The sequence below is a fragment of the Amia ocellicauda genome, chromosome 5, assembly GCF_036373705.1.
Source record: "Amia ocellicauda isolate fAmiCal2 chromosome 5, fAmiCal2.hap1, whole genome shotgun sequence".
Taxonomy (NCBI): domain Eukaryota; kingdom Metazoa; phylum Chordata; class Actinopteri; order Amiiformes; family Amiidae; genus Amia; species Amia ocellicauda.
In genome coordinates, this window is record NC_089854.1 from 14,344,711 (window position 1) to 14,362,607 (window position 17,897).

General features: G+C 38.9%; 2 protein-coding genes across 3 annotated transcripts; one reads left to right on the forward strand and one right to left on the reverse strand.

Annotated features, from left to right (window-relative positions):
• On the reverse strand, nucleotides 1-4,984 carry LOC136749550 (uncharacterized). 2 transcript variants are annotated; one of them, XM_066703958.1, is made up of 2 exons: nucleotides 4,684-4,984; nucleotides 1-3,283 (listed from the first exon to the last, which is right to left on the reverse strand). In XM_066703958.1, exon 2 carries the CDS (start codon nucleotides 3,272-3,274, stop codon nucleotides 1,910-1,912), a length of 1,365 nt encoding a protein of 454 aa, XP_066560055.1. In that variant the 5' UTR covers nucleotides 3,275-3,283; nucleotides 4,684-4,984; the 3' UTR covers nucleotides 1-1,909. The 2 variants fall into 2 exon arrangements, with proteins under 2 accessions (XP_066560055.1, XP_066560056.1); XM_066703959.1 differs by lacking the exon at nucleotides 4,684-4,984 and adding an exon at nucleotides 3,663-4,235.
• Nucleotides 4,263-17,489, forward strand: LOC136749551 (transmembrane protein 229B). The gene is made up of 3 exons (XM_066703960.1): nucleotides 4,263-4,434; nucleotides 5,048-5,111; nucleotides 14,223-17,489. The coding sequence occupies exon 3, from the start codon at nucleotides 14,252-14,254 to the stop codon at nucleotides 14,753-14,755; it is 504 nt and encodes a 167-aa protein (XP_066560057.1). The 5' UTR covers nucleotides 4,263-4,434; nucleotides 5,048-5,111; nucleotides 14,223-14,251; the 3' UTR covers nucleotides 14,756-17,489.
• The last annotated feature ends 408 nt before the right edge of the window (nucleotides 17,490-17,897 follow it).

The window sequence follows — 17,897 nt, forward strand, 5'->3', positions numbered from 1 at the left end:
TGAATCGACAGTAAATGTTTCTTTATGTGTATATGCCTTACGGTTTAATCAATATTTCACAACAATGATTGCATACAGTTTCTCATAAATTTATTGTCAATACAATTTACACGTGGAGGAATAGCTCAATTATTTAGCACATTCTTATGAAAATGCTGTACCACTTAAGACAGTAGACAGCACACCGCATTCTTCTGAAACAATCATGTCATCGGCCGTATCGGTAGTGATGCTAATCTAGTTAACTTTTTCAGTTAAAAATACATTGAAATCAAATCCCATCACACAATCCATTTGATCAATTATGTATAGAAAAAATGAAACCGTTTCTTTTATTAGTTTAAATAAATAATTAAATAAATAAACAAACCGCAAAATCAGAAGTCCTATGTATCATTTGAAGTTGCATTGGTCAACACGGAGTATACACTACTGCCAGAGAACATTGGAAACTATAATCTCTGTATGAGATTCTCTGTATTACCGTCCTTAACTGTAAATGTATATTACAGGAAATATAAAATTAATAAAATATGCATTTTCCAGGTGGTCCTATTAATCTATCCAAATAAGCAGCAGGGACACATGGACCCAGGGACACAAATGGAAATTGGGCTTCAAGGCATTCAGGACAGAAAACAGGAGACACTTCTTCACACAGAGAGTCATCACAATCTGGAACAAACTCCCCAGCGATGTGGTTGAAGTTGAAAATATGGGAACATTCAAAAATAGACTGGATAGTGATCCAAGGATCATATATCAGACTGGATAGACTGGATAGTAATCCAAGGATCATATCCAGTCTATTATTAATGGACACCAAATGAGCATGATGGGTCGAATGGCCTCCTCTCGTTTGTAAACTTTCTTATGTTCTTATAAAAAGGAATGATTAAACCCTCTAATATATACATAAATAATCCCTTATATATCAAATCCCTTCAGAGAATACATCTTATATATATATATATATATATATACACACACACACACACACACTTAGTGTACAAAACATTAGGAAGACCTTAGTAATATTGAGCTGCATCCCCTTTTGCCCTCAATTCAGCGGGGCATGGACTCTACACGGTGTCGAAAGCATTCCACAGGGATGCTGGCCCATGTTGACTCCAAAGCTCAATTGGATTGAGAGCTGGTGACTGGGCAGGCCAGTAAGTTCAATTCACTGTCATGTTAGTGGAACAATCCCTTGACAATCCCATCCTTATTGCATGGGGCTGTCGACACCCATGATGGATAGCAGGGACTTCATCAGCCCAGGCTGTTTCTCCAATCCTTCGGTGTCTAGTGTTTTAGTCCCTCAGCCCAACAGCAGCTTCTTGTGTCATGCTGAAAGCAGTGGACCTCAGCCATAACCCATTCTTGTCAAGGTATGATGAGTTGTGCAATCTTTCATGGGTCCTTAAAGCTCTGTAACCCTCTGTTGCGCTGCACAATTTGTGTCAGCCTCCTTTGGGCTCTTTCATTGATGAGACATTCTTGACTACTGGTCTGCCTTTGGCTGGATGTCCTTTAGGTGGTGGACCATCCTTCATAAACACGGGAAACTGCTGAGCGTTGAAAACCTAGCAGCATTGCAGTTCTTGACACACTCAACCACTCAGGGTGCCTGGCACCTACTGACCATATATTTCCAAAGGATGCTGCCTCTGTAGAATCATTTAGCTATCTATGACACAATGAAAAGGAATATTGTAACATATGATAATTCCCATCCCACCAAAAGCCCAAAGTAATAAAACTTTATATGAAGTAAGTCAAGTATTCAATTCAGAAACTTTTCCCTTCATGTAATTATTTACATCATATGGTACAGTGCTTAACATAACAACCTTACACCCAATAAACACATAATGGAAGCATAAGTGAAATATTATGTAAGTTGCTTTTATCTTAAATGGCTTTTCTTTAACACTTCATTAACAGCTGGTACCAACTTTTCTGAGTAACTCCACAAATGGTCATCTCGGATTAGGTCTGATTGGTGCAGATCATGCCTCTGAGGCCACCTGATGTGGTACATCCAAGCAAAATTTTGTTGGATTCTTATAGTCTGATAGTCGAAGTTCAAAAACCCATGGACTGTGACTTCCTGCACCAACCTTGGGTTCACAATGACTTTGAAAGCATTAAAAACCCCTGCTTTATTTGGCTCTCGGTAAATGTGCTCCAGCACGTTAACCCCTGGGATGTCTTTCCATTCCTGCAGATGGAACCTACCACTCTTTTCATTTATGTTTTGAGGGAAAACATGGCTCTCAAACTCAAAACCCGTGTGTAGACCATACTGCTGTTCAAGGTCTTCCATCATCTCATTCCAGGTCCTGTGCTTTAGGGGTAGAATGATCTCATCAATGTCGTTCAGGGCTACGTATTTTGTCTTGTACATGTACCTGTACACACAGTCATTGAGGGCTGCCAGCTGGCCGTAGTAGTGCAGATCTCCAGGGAATTCAGAAGGGCGCCATCCACCAGAAACGTTGATGTAGGATGTAATCGGCCAAGGTATGATGTCCACGAGGCCTGTGCTGTGGTAGAAATCCAGCACCCTTTGTGTGTCTGGGCTACAGCTGTTTTTGTAGATGGCCACTTTCTGGACCCCTAGCAGTTTGTACATCTCAATAGTCTGCACAAGCTGCAAGATGTTGTTGAAATTTCCAAACATGGTCGAAATGCACACTGTGAAGTCGTAAGGGAAGGCGTTGGTCTGTTGCTGGGGCTGGCTGTTGTGTATTGGGAGGAAAGACACATCTTGGTCCCCTCCAAGGGGAGTGTAAATTGCCAGGTGTGTTGGGAGGCTGCAACCTTGAGGGATATTGCAAAACAGGTCTGCTGTGCCAAAGACGAAGCCAAAGTGGTCACTGTGGATGTAATACTGTGCTCTGCTCCTGAACTTGTGGCCACCGCAACAGAACAAACAGTGGTGATCAGCCATTTCTGACCGGTAAACTATAGAAATAACACGAACATGCCCTGAATCCCGCTTGTCTAAATAAGGAGCCACTACAATTGTTTTCGTACCTCTGACGGGAACCAAGGGGTTGATCTTTGCAGGGGCACCACACACCTCTGGAGGATTTAATTGATTGTGTTTCATTGGAACAGAATTGTCATTCCCCCTGTTTCCATAGAGAAACTCCATATTTTTGTTTTTGTAAGTCAGAAATATGATCAGGTTGATGATGACAAAACCTATAGACAAATATAGGTATTTTCTTTTGTGGAAAGCAGTTGATCCTTTGTTAAACACCATGTCAACCAACTACAAAAAAGAAATAAACAATTAAACAACAATAGGTTTTTTATCCAGATCATACATTTCTAACCAGTATTGTTGTGGCAAGACTTTAAGAAAGTGACCACAGAACTAAGTGACATTGTGCCAACAGAAATTAGTAGACAGCAGGGGATGTCCAATTCTTGCAAAAAATAAATATTATTATTATTATTATTAATAACAACAACAACAACAACAACAACAACAACAATTTGGAGTGGGTACCTAAATTGTGGTAGTTTTTTCTACATTGCACAGTTGTGATGTGTATTTTGAATTAATTCCAAATTATATTGGCAATCATTTTTCAAAATAACAAAATGGCAGAAACACTTTCAATACTGTTACTAAATGTCTCACCCACTTTTTCCTTTGCTTCCTAATTCGCCTTTACCAAAATGGCGGCGAATGGCATCAGAAATGTCCCTAACAACAGCTGTTTCCATTCTTGTTTAGAACTACTGCATCAGCTGACCACTGGCTTGCACCAAGGTAAAAATAAATAAATACATAAATAAAATAAATAATAAAAAAAACAGGAAGAGTGAATTAATATTTCCGTTAAACGTCGAAATATCAATTACTACATGTATGGTATATTTTATAGTAGGCTAAACTTATCGAAAGAGAGAAAATACACACAAAAGCTCCTTCTGACCTATTGAAATAGTTCACTTTCACGCGTTCACGAGTTGTTTTATTCACCACTGCAAACGCCTTGGTGAGGCGGAAGAACATCAATGCGGTTGGTTAAAATTACAGTTTGTTAAATAAATGTTGCGACAAGTTTGAAGATTTAAATGGATGTTGTAGCAGCAGCCAAGCCTGTCACCGCCTTATGTGTACACGTACAACTCTTAAGACGGAAATCCATGCATGACGTGACGCGTTCTTGTAGCGCAGATTTCCGCAGTTCTGCGCAGATCTGCAGAATCCCGCCGATCGCATTGGTGGAGCAACGCAGACCCGCGCAGAACTTCGGAAATCTGTACTAGTACAAGAAAACGACCACAGCTTTCTAACAGCGGCATAAGCAGCATCTTAACCATTGGGAAAAAAATAGGCTAGAAATACACTAAATACCCTACATGTTTTATTTCATCACGCCTTCAAAACGACTCTATTCTCTTCTGCGGGTAACTATTTTTTAACTTTATGTGTTACATGCATGTGAATTGACTACGTCTTCCTTTACATGTTTGCTTTATGGTTTAATCCGCATTTTACAACAGTGATTACATACAGTTTCCCGTGCATTTAGTGTCAGTATTATAATATGTACAAGAGGAGAAACAGCACCATTATACTTCCAGCGCACATTGTACAGTGTCTGAATCCAACACGAACTCATCCGGATATAGACGCGCACACGTATATTAACTTACATATCCAGTCGTACGATGCAGCCCGTTTGTAAAGTGCAACCAGCCACGGAATAAAAACTCTACACTTTTGCATTTCTACATGTAAATGTGTTAACGACTTTTTCTTTTGTTGAAGAGGTGGAATGAACAGGTGTGGCAAAAGGAAATGAATGGGTGGGGTGGGGTCAATGTAAAGGATTTTAGACAATCCCACTTCACAATACAGGCACTAAGAAGTCAGTGAAGTTTGCACGTTTTTTTTATTTTTTCTTAGTATTGTACCTACTATAAAATATTAAACTTCCCCAATCCACATTAAATCATACAAATTAGAACATGTTACAAAACAACACATGTATTTATTTATTTATCTTTGTTTCCCTAGAGCTCTTCTTTGAGCATCACCTTGGGCATCATTGAAGACGCTTAGAAGGAGACATCATATAAAGGTACTAGAACGTCCTAACGATGCATAGGGTTGTCCTGATAATAGAATTGTGACCTTCAATATGATACCAGTTCAGTTTCAAGCTAAACAATATTGACTCTAGGTCAAACAGGCCATATTTCAATAACCTTGCAACTTAATCTCTAGTGAACAAATTTCATGGAAGAAACAGAACAAAAGGGTGCCTAAGAATCTGATGGTGTCAAGTGTTAACACATGCTTATGATATTATTATGTTATGATGATTACTTAAGCTTTTTTGCAATCGCTAGCTTCCCTTAGAGAAACACAAGCATTTAAAAGTTGTCCTGGGTCAATGTTGATCATGTCAGATTGCAGATGAGCCCAGAGGTGTTGGAACAAACTATAGAAAATGCTGGTAATTAAATATATATCAAAGTAATGAAAATTATATATATATATATATATATATATATATATATATATATATATAAGGGAAACAATTTAATTTGGTTTCACATTGTGTTCTTTGCTGTCCTGCACCAGTACTCTCACACAGCGTGAGGCAGGCAGTCAGATTCTAACCAACACCGATGCCCATATTTGCTATAGTTAGGAAGCTACCGTCCACTATTCTCAAAGAGTGACAGTCATATATGTCTATGATAAACCGCTCTAGTGTACTACATTGTACAAGGCTGAGCCGGGGGGCAACAGCAATGAAGTAGAATAACCTCAGAGAGAAATGTGTGATGTAGGGTTGTCCGTGTTCTGGAGCTGCTCCAAAGTGAAGTGAGTTAATTGACAGATAACTAGAGTCGCTTGCTGCCTGGCAAACAGCAACTAGCACATGAAGTGGCAGAATGTTTTACAGTTGAAATCCCATTCCTGTATGTTAGCTGAGAGTTGCACGAATACTGTTTTCATGCGTTCCCGTGATGTGTTTCGTGAAGATTCTGGTCACACAAACTGCTATTTCAATGTTATTTTTTTTAAATATGGGGGGAAGAAGCACTGTGGATGGACCCAAAAACTGAAGACTTATAAGCCTTCGCCTAGGAGGTGACAAAGTCTCTATCGAAAGGGCATGAGCACATAGCCCTGTGGTGTAGAAATCGTAACATCTGTAATCACAGCAAGATATTAATACATTTTACTGAAGTGATTCGAGAGAGATGTGTTTAAGGAAGGCAACATTTGTTTTATTTAGTAGCAAGTAGACTTTTGCGGTTGAGAGTACTTGCATAACCTCAAGTGAACAGCTGCAAGGTTACTTCTGAAACTGTTGGGTCTAGCAAAAGTGAAAAAAAAAAGTGTGTGCGCTGAGCTAGTTACAGCAGGTAGCAGGAGGAGTTGCCCACTTAGTTTTACTATGAAATTGTTTCCAAATTCCACAGTAGCAACATAACATTACCCGTAGACGCTTTGAGCATTATTCTTGTTCTGAAACCAGGCTCTGAAGCAATCCTGTGGGAGTGTCACTGTGGAATTCCATGTTGTTTACAGTACATGCATAGGCAAGGCAGGAATGAAACATAGCATTGCACATTGTATTTCACTGGATCCATTTATATGCTTATACAGTGAGGGGAATAAAGTATTTGATCCCCTGCTGATTTTGTACGTTTGCCCACTGATCAGTCTATAATTTTAATGATAGGTGTATTTTAACAGTGAGAGACAGAATAACAACAAAAAAATCCAGAAAAACACATTTCAAAAAAGTTATACATTGATTTGCATGTTAATGAGGGGGAAAAAGTATTTGACCCCTTTGACTTAGTACTTGGTGGCAAAACCCTTGTTGGCAATCACAGTTTCTTGTAGTTGGCCACCAGGTTTGCATACATCTCAGGAGGGATTTTGTCCCACTCCTCTTTGCAGATCCTCTCCAAGTCATTAAGGTTTCGAGGCTGACGTTTGGCAACTCGAACCTTCAGCTCCCTCCACAGATTTTCTATTTGATTAATGTCTGGAGACTGGCTAGGCCACTCCAGGACCTTAATGTGCTTCTTCTTGAGCCACTCCTTTGTTGCCTGACCACAACACTTTCACCCAGTTCTCCTCTGAATCATTCAGATGGGCCTGTACATGTGCTTTCTTGAGCAGGGGGACCTTGCGGGTGCTGCAGGATTTCAGTCCTTCACGGCGTAGTGTGTTACCAATTGTTTTCTTGGTGACTATGGTCCCAGCTGCCTTGAGATCATTAACAAGATCCTCCCGTGTAGTTCTGAGCTGATTCCTCACCGTTCTCATGATCATTGAAACAATTTATAACTTTTTTGAAATGCGTTTTTCTGGATTTTTATGTTGTTATTCTGTCTCTCACTGTTAAAATACACCTACCATTACAATTATAGACTGATCATTTCTTTGTTAGTGGGCAAACGTACAAAATCAGCAGTAGTAGCTTTGAAGTATTACATAAGTGCAACATAAGTAAGTCGTAACATAAGATGATAAAGATTGGTATTGTGAAGGACAGACAAACTGTGGCTGTAAATATATTTAAGAGTCAAGAGTCACATCTCTTTCCTCTGTTTGATTTTCCATGTTTTGACTTTTTGTAGCTGGTTTTGCAGCAGGGAGAGGGGAGGGAGGATAGAGAGTGGAGGATTTACTCAGTTGAATACAAACCTCTTCTATGTTATCTGAGCCATCCAGAGTTTAGAGCTGAACTAGGGAAAGCCCCTCAATTCCTGCAGAGGGCCTCACTTATTAAACAGAGTCTATGATACAGCTGTGAGGCCTTGACAAACATCTTTGCATGTGGACCTGCTCATCTTTTTTTCCCTGCTATCTCTCTACTGGTATTTACTTTGGTTATGTCAAATTTTGTAGATATCGCACAAGCTCAGAGGAGCTAAGAGGGTGGACAGGAAATAAGTTATTTTTCCACACTTTTAAATTTGAGTCTTGAATTAAGAATCTGTAAAGACTTAAGATAACTGTACCCTAAGGAATCCAATCCCAGGTGCTTTTTTCAATCCCAGGATTTCGGGATTGTTGTTTTTTAGATCCCGGGATCCCAGGATTAAAGAGCTAACTCACATATTATTACGTTGCTGCAACGTCGTGTATTAGCTGGGTCATTTTCAAATGTAGTAATAATTATAATGCAACAAATAAAAAATACGAAAACAACAAAACTAATAGCCTATTGTTTTCTTAAATATGTTAACGTTTTTATTTATGTATCACGTCATGGATCGCATTGAATGTTGTACTACTAAGTTGCCTACTTAGAGCGCTGAATATTTACTCGGTGATGAGTCGAACACTAACTATAATTTAGGCTATATACTACACTAATATATATTTAAAAGCCATTGTGTACTAGAATAAGCCGTGCTTGTTATGTAACAGTCGAGAAAAAATTGTGCATTTGCAAACAGCCATAAGCACTAGACTATTACTAAAACATACACTGAGCAGTTGAACATTACATACAATAGACCTATGTTTTTTAGCTTTTGTTTATTATCTGTTTCTTAATACAGCAATTAAGAAAAAAATAACGAAGAAAGCAGTTAATTGTCTCTTTTAGACCAGTGCGTATATTGTGCACAGAACACATGCGGCTAAAATGCGATTTCGGACACCACAGTGGTTTGGTGGACATCACAATCTTTCGAGGAGCCTAAAGGCGACCCAACTGTGAACGTGACGCGCCGGGCCCGGTGCCGGTGGAACGCGTCAGTGTGTGACGCAACTCAAGCCCCGCCCCCAGAGACTGATTCAAAGGAGACGCCGCTTCTGGCCAACGCGGAATAAACACAGGCACCAAAATAGCGCACACAACTGCACAAGACACACAGTATGTTCTTTATATTGTTTGAATGTCATATCGATCTGTAGCCTTAAAGATACATTTCCCTAGCTTACATTTTAATATATATTAAAAAGTATAGGCTAAGTAATGAGTTATAATGATGTAAACAGTTTAAACTACTCGATCAATTAAAATAAATTGTTTTTTCTTGTACTAATTATGATTGAAGTCTGAACTTAAAGCAGTATGCATTTTACACGTGACAATTGCATTGTGAAAATGTGAATGTGACCGGGTAACTTTATTCACTTATCCGAATTTTGCATTAAACCTATACAAATTTAACCGAAGCAGGTTTCCATTCAAATCAATGCATTTTAAAACGAGACCAGCTGTTTACTATCCAATCCGAAATGAGATTATATTGAGCTGAGCAGTACAATCACAATGCCTACGTTGGAGGAAACAACTGGGACGATGCAGAAATGAAATCACTGTTTACAATGTGGATGAAGATAAAGTTAAAAAACAAACCGAAGGAAGTGCAGCGCTGCTGTCTGAGGATATATAACTATAGACGCATCACAGAGGCTGCTTTCCATGCATATCACCAGACCAAGTTAAAAGGCAAATAAAAATGCAAAGATCAGACCGAGGAACTCAGAAGAAATGCTGAGCAGCAGCTGGGATTGCATGGGACACATTAACCTGCAGCAAACAGATCTTATTAATTCCCGGCTTAGATTTCGTTTGGGCCTCCTTTTCACCCGCATATGTGAACGCACTTAGGCCTAGTAAAACCGCAAATATGAACAGGGTCTCTAAAAAAAGTAGGACTAAATTTGAGGCGGCCCAGAGCCGGCCTAATAAACGTGAACGGGGTTTTGTTAATTGCAGGCACACCCCCGACCCCTGCGCTCTCAAAGAGGGACACTTCTGTGTTGATGCAGTTGGTCACGGTGCTGCAGCTGCGATTCCTCCGTGCCTCCTGCGCCGAGCGGCCGGGCGCTGCCGCAGACCCGCAGACACTGGCATGCGGGAGGGGTACCTGTCACTCATTTTGTATGCAGCCAATCTCTTTGCAGAAAATGCGTGTCATTCATTTTTTATGAGGACAATCACCTTCTTCATTTCTTTGTAAGCGCTTCAAGGAGGAGGGAGATCAGATCGTGTCAGATCAAATGACATGTTTACACTCTGGAGTTAATGTCAGTTGCCAGTGATGTACGTAACTTGACAATATTTGTTTCATATATAATGTAATATGATACACAATTATGATAAGATGCACATTACATGGCACTCTTTTTCAATTCATTTTGTATTATTATTTTTAAAAAGCATTAGCTTTGGTAAGACAGAACTTTTTCTTAAGTCGGGATGCATATGATGACCTGTAACTAGCCGGTTAGCTAACATTAAACTTGTGAACATTACATTTGATTATAATTAAATAGTATGCAGTTAAAGATGCACATGACACCACACTCGTTATTTTGTATTTAAATGTTTTTTATTATAGTAATACCGAGATAGCTAACACGTTAACTTTCTTCCATATGATTACATGTAGCCGGTTAACTAACATTAAACTTGTTAACGTTACTTTGATGAGTTTAGGTGGAAATGCATCATTTAAATGCAACTCATTACATATGTTCCCTGCTGACACAACGCTGTAGCATCGTAATTTACGTTGGCAACGTCGTGTGTTAACTGGGTTATAGGCACATTTTCTATTCCAAATTAAACCTTCTGGTTAATATACGTGAACGTATTAAGTTTAGCTCATGTGCCGGATTCACTTTACACATACAGTATTATGCGAAGTGTATTTTTTTAATCTTCAGTTAATACAAGTATGATGTTCTTCATGAATGTGAAATCAGACTTTTATTTCTGTGTTAACATTGGCCATCTTGGTTTACAGTTTGGAAAAACTATTTTCTATATTTACATTAGTTGTTGTTTCTATTAACTGAGCAACGCACCATGCATGGTCATTGCTTTAAGAAACACTGATATTAGACTATTTTTGGTTTATAACCTATATAACTCTATCTGCCATACAGTATACAATTCAAACTCGATACCGTTTGCACAGTGTTTTTCTGGTGTCAGAAGTGGTTTGGCACAAGGGCTGGCATGTTTGCAGTCTAAATTAACAAATAAGTCTGGTTTGGGATAAGAGATGAGCCTACAGGAGCTATATACAGTGTGCTTATACTTAAATAATTGTACTTCCCTGTAAAGTGTTTACAGTGAGTGTCAATATGCTTGTCAAAACTCAACTTATCAAAATGTAATTTTCGTTTTGTTTCTCCTATAAAACTAGCCTTGCCTAAAGCTAACTTCGATTGCTTTTTTTATTAAGCGAATTATTGTAAAAAAATATATACACGTCATTAAAACACGTTTGATTGTAAAAATAACATACAATTGATAAAACCCGTCCAATTGTAAGAATAACATGCTGCTTTAAGGTTGCCTCTGCTGATTAACGACCTCAAAACTACTAGCTTTCCATTTACTATCATCAGCGCAATCCTTAGAAAGAAACGCACTGGACCGGTCCTCGCTCCTGCTAACCGAGTTAGCCAGGTAACTTCCAGAGTAATTTGACAGAAGTGTCTTTTTCCGTTACTCAAATCGAGTTTAAAGTCCAGCTGAGTAAATTACCATAGGAGATAGCTTGACTTAAATTATCGTATTTACTGAATCCGGCTGATTAGCCTGAATTAGTTAAACCATGTAGGAGAAATGGGGCCCAGGACATACTTGTTTCCTCCCTCCGCTTCGTTTTTCCTCCCGACTTACTTTTATATATGAAACTGCGGGTGGTTGTACTTCAGATTCCCATTTTGAACAGATGACGAGCTTCTATATTAATTTGTTCACATTTTCTTTTATAAATAGCTTACAGCACGGAGTCCAATAATTTTGCGCCATAACATTTTTCATTAATCACAATCCTGTGATCCTGGGTATTTCATGTTTTCAAACCCGGTATTTCGGGACTAGAAAACTGTCATGGGATTGGATTCCCTACCGTACCCTTACATCAGCATTTCAAAATGTTGTGGTCATTCTTGTGTGAGGTAACATGAAAAAGTATGCAGTTAGTATTTTTAATCAAGTATAATTAATTAAGAACATTCTGTCATATGACTGGAGATGATTAAAACCTTATTTATTTAGAGAGCAAACTGGGAACCAGTAGCTTTTTAAATTCAATGTATTATAGGTGTAAGTCACATGAACAAAATGTAAACTAGTTATACAGTGGCTAGGAAGTATTCACATTTTCTTCTTTAATTTACATAACCTACTCAATGATTTGCAAGATAAAAAAAAAAAATGTCTTGGTTAATGAAGTATTCACCCCCTGAGTCAATACTTGGTAGAACCACCTTTGGCAGCAATTACAGCTGTGAGTGTTTTTGGGTAGTCTCTACCAGGCTTGCACATCTGGATTGTGTAATATTTGCATATCCTTCTTGGCAAAATTGTTCAAGCTCTGTCAAGTTGATGGGGATTGCTGATGGACAGCAATCTTCAAGTCTTGCCACAGATTCTCAATCAGATTCAAGTGTGATTGGGCCACTCTAGGACATTCACTTTCACCACTCCAGTGTTTCTTTGGCTGTGTGCTTGGGGTCATTGTCCTTCTGAAAGGTGAATCTCCATCCTAGTCTTTGGTCTTTTGCAGACTGAAGCAGGTTTTCCTCAAGGATTTGCTGGTATTTAGCTCCATCCATTTTGCTGTATACCCTGACAAGCTTCCCAGTCCCTGGTGCTGCAAAGCATGCCAATAGCATTATGCTGCAACTTCCATGACAGTATTTAGGCCATATAGGTAAATTTGTGAAACTGTTTTGCATATTCCAAGTGGTATTTTACATATTTTTCAGAAATGGTTTCCTTCTTGCTACTATTCCATACCGGCCAGATTTATGGAGTACCTGAGCTATTGCTGACACATGGGCAGCTTCTCCCATCTCAGCCATGGAACGCTGTAGGTCTTTTACAATTGTCATTGGCCTCTTGGTGGCTTCTGTGACCAATGCCCTTCTTACCTGGCTGCTCAGTTTGGCATGACGGCCTGCTCTAGGCAGATTCTGGGTGGTACCAAACACTTTCCACTGTTTAATGATTGACTCTTCCCTGTTTGACATTTAATGCCTTTGAAATAATTTTATATCCCTCACCTGATCTGCCTGTCCATAACCTTATCCTGTAGTTGTTGTAAAGGTTCTCAGAGACAGGTGTATTTAATCTGAAATATGATCCACTTGTATTGCACACAGATGGACTTTCATGTTATTGTATGAATGAAAGCAGTAGGTTGTACCAGAGCTAATTTAGGAGTGCCATAGCAATATTTATATTGGGAAGACTTTTCAGTATTTTTAATGGATTCCCCCCACCCCCAACCCCAGCCCACCTTTTCTGGGATTTTATTTTCCAACTCAAAGGTCAATCTTGCAGTTTGGTCACAATTAAAGAAAAAAAAAAAAATTAAAAAGTAAAATAATTTAAAAATATTAGTAGACTTGCCGAGGTGTCTGAAGACATATCAGTACTCTGGATGTTGAAGACACCAATGTAACAGTACCCAATCTCCTGTGTACAGCAGCACTGCAGCTCCTAATATGGTGTATTGTTTACCTGCAAATGAGTAGCACAAATAATGAACATTTGCTTAACTGAAGATTTTTTATATTTATCTCCAATGAGGTTACCCTACACAAGTATGGAACATTTCATTCAGATGAATGTGGCACAGCCAGAGAATTCTAATCAAATGAGATATGGAAAGTAAAACACAAAGTAAAACCAAAAGGAAAAAAAAAGGAAAAACTGCAATACTCCTACATCCTAAATAATCCTAGGATACACAGCCATCATGATAAGGACCCTTAACTCATATCTGAATTACTCAAGACATCTCTAGTCTGACTGAGCAGAAACCAGTTGTATTTCCGTATATTCATTTTCTGAGCCCTAAAAAAAGAGCTGGATTCAAAGACAGAATTCCAAACTCTAATCTGTTTTCCATTCACACAAATTGTGCTCATTCATCATATACAGTAATGGATGTGGGGAAATGGCAGATAAAATCCAGAAAAGTATGGCTTTCCAATACAGTTTGGCAGGAAATTAATAAAATAATAAATAAATGCATGCACGTATGTACCAGACATACAGTATCTTTCCTGCTGCATTTTAAATCTGTCTCACATGGTAAATGATCTGTAAATCACTTGTAAATGACAACCTGGATAAAGAAACCTGTTAAATGAAGGAAGGGCTATCACACTCTGCAGTGCTTTCAACTAAAATGTTCAAATCATTCTTTCTCTCCCCTGACACCTGCAGGCACTTGGTGGCAAACATTTTGTGACAGGATGGGCATCACCATCAACGCAAAGCCGCTGAGCATCTACTCGCGCTGGTACCTCTATGCCATTCACGGCTACTTCTGCGAGGTCATGTTCACCGCAACCTGGGAGTTTGTGGTCAACCGCAACTGGAAGTTCCCTGGGGTCACCAGCGTCTGGGCTCTGTTAATCTACGGCACATCCATCCTAGTCATGGAGAAGATGTACTTACTCCTGCGAAGGCGCTGTTCCATATTCCTACGCTGCCTTCTCTACACTTTATGGACCTACACTTGGGAATTCACCACAGGCTGGGTTCTACGCCAGTTCAACGCCTGTCCCTGGGACTACACCCCTTTCCACTTCGACTTCATGGGCCTAGTGACTCTGGAGTATGCCCTGCCCTGGTTCTGCGCCTCCTTTCTCGTGGAGAAGGTGATCGTGCACAATACTCTGCGTCTGCGTTATGAGGGTGACAGTGGTGTAGGTGAGACTTGGGTAAACTGCTTCCGGAAAAAGAAGGTGGAATGATCTGAGATCCAGACAAGGGATAAGTGTATATGTTTTTTGGGGTCAGGGGGAGTTTGTGTTTTGTTTCATTTTTCTTCCTATCAGACTTGGTGTTCAAATGCATTTTCAAAGGTTCATTCTAGCTGCTGTTCAGCCCTGGGCAGTAAAATTAGAGCTTCTACTGGTTCCAGACCATTTTACATATTTGTTTGCGATCTGCTCATCCATGTCCAAAGCTAGGATGTGTAGATTATACAATTGTGAAAAGGAGAGTTGGATTGAAACCTGAATTGCAACAGGTGTAATGTGAAGGTCTTATTGTGGTGAATATATCCTTACGGGTATCTGAAAATTCACTGGAACCATAGCTCTCAAGTTTTAAAAACATCAATTTGTGAAATTTGTCACATTAAAAAATGCAGTGACAGAAACTGCTCCATCCGGCAAAAGCAGCTGTCTGAGGGGGGGTGGGGTGTATTTGTACAGAATATTCTGGGGCAACCGCTTGAGAGCCTGAGGTGGAGCCTCAATAAGTCAGACATGAGACTTGAGAGCTATGTGGACCCTAAGTCCTTTTACAAATTTTACCATATTTAGATACTTACTTACACTGCAGAGGAAGTTACTTTTTAATTTAGATGTATTACAGGTGCAAATTACTTGAACAAAACAGACCTTTAATTGTAGTTACTGGTTATTGGTAGGGGACCCATGTAGAGTAAGGGCAATTACAATTCCCATTTTTTACTTCAATCAGGAAAGTCAGGAAAGTCCCAATAAATAAAAGTATTAGTTACAGAGTATAACTTCAAATAAAAGCCAAAAAAAAAACATCAGTAGACTTACCAGGAGCCCTGAAGCACTGTAGATGTGGGTTGCAACAACGAGGCCACCAGTATTTCATCACCCAATTCCCTATGTGAATAGCAGCATTGCACACGGTGTATTGTTTACTCCAGACTCTCTGCAAATACCAAAAGTAGCACAAATTGTGAGCATGTGTAGAAGTGATGATATGCTCCTCTAATGACGTTGTCTTTGCGCCATGCTTAGCCGCTGCACTTAGCCGCGTTTCTTAGACGAGCTCTGCACAGGAAGAGGCTTCTACTTTCAACTCGAGACATGGCACGTCTGCGCTTCCTGTTTGTTCCAGAGCCGCGCTGTCCCCCGGGCCCCAGGGTTCACACCTCACTCCGGAGAGGAGCAAGAGCAGACTTGTAAGCGCTTTCCCAAAACAAATAATGAACGGACGCCTATTTTCAAGAGTCTAAGTGTTTGGTCTATTTAACTGACACCCGATTGCCACTTACATTAATGCATCTAGAAAGCAGGAGGAAGAAGAACAAACTGTAAGCTATTATCGATTTATATCCCTAATACAATTTGTTAATTCGTTTTTTTTTTCCAAATACAAATCTTAGCGTTAATGTGAGAATCAAATGGATAGGCGTGATTAAAATCCCGAAATACAGACGCAAAACTAAAACAAAAGAAGATGCAAGAACAGCTGGAAAGTTTTGTTCCTATCAGTATCAATAAGATACTGTTAAACTGTGAATGATACATTTAGGAGAATTGCAATACTGTCGCCTAATGTTCATTTCCTAGCCAAGAGAACTAACCCCTATTCCCCAGTTGACCCTTTGAATAATGCAATACATGTACATTACCTTGTTCGACGTTGGATATATTTGTAAGTCTCTTAACCGCTCTTTACATTTGCCATCAGTTAATTGAAGACCGCAAAAATGATTTGAAATGCGAGAACTTGCAAAATGCGCTTCCGGTCTTATTATATTTAAAGAAAAGTAAAAAGCTATAACGATATGCCTGATGTATTACAATATGAAGCCCTTTGTACAGAAGCTCGCTTAAACACAACGCACAAGGAGATATGGTGAATGTGAAGTCCAGCAATGTATTTCAACATAACAGATTATTATTATTATATGTGAAACACTTTTAATATATTCACACTACACTACATGTCTTGTCTCCTCTAACACTAGGACATTAGAGACCTAGATCACCTGCTGCAAGATAATATGCTTGGTTTATGTTCACACAGCCTGACCTGTTTCCCTATATTGCCACTGCATTGGTAACAAAAACTGGATGATGTAACAGAGAATGCTCAAGATCGCAATCAAATTTAAACACAAAGCGGACCATTGTTTTCCATTGTATTGTGTGGAGACTTTGCACATTTCATTCTGCTGTCTTTCCATTTATTTAATTGTTGGTGTGTGTACAATATTGTGTAATTCCACATGTGGTGTCTGTTTTTAACCCGCATATTTTAAGTATGAATGTTTGAATTGTGAATCCTGTTTGGAGACCTATAGAAAGACCTCTCTATCAAATATTGAATGTACTGTACAATCAACAGCAAATTGATAAGGAAAATATAAGGGACCAGGCAGTTAATTATTCTCGATCTTTGTGTGTTGGTAATTTTGTTTGTGTGTGTTCATTTGTATGTCAAATTCTCTAGATTGTGTTAAGAAATACAACTTGTTTGTTCAAGGGTAAAATTAAAACTAAAAGAATATAGATGAGAAAATCAAGACTTGACCTAGATAAATCATTTTAATTGTACTTATGTTGTGTCTTATAATGCCTTTTTTAAATTAAAGTGCAATGTGTGCTCTGTAACAACTACCTCTGCTGTCTATGTTTATGAGATAGTTTGGTATGTGTTCCTTTTGATGACTGTACTGCAGTAATACAATAAAGACATTTTCTTTCAACCTGACTCAATACTGCTGCAAGTTTAAATATCAGACATCAAGGAATAGTAGCCAATACATGAATACTCCCACTGAAAGGTTCTCCTCTTCTCTACTGCCAGTAATGACTGCACAGGTTATATAATTTGTCTGTGATCAAAGGTAATGTCAAAGTTAACTTTACATATTGATTTTCTTTAAAAATTACACATTGTATATATTCCTTTACCCAGCACCACCAGCTGTTGTCTGTCTCTTTTTATCCTTTATATTCAGTTACATTTGGCTATTTCACATGCTCTGTATTACTGTCTTTTATCAGTCATCAGCCCCTTATCCTAGTTTGAAAAGGAAGTCTGTACTAAGTGTACTAAGTTAAGACAAGACATGCATTAACTGCCACCAGATAGAAGTTAAAAGTTATACTCCAATAT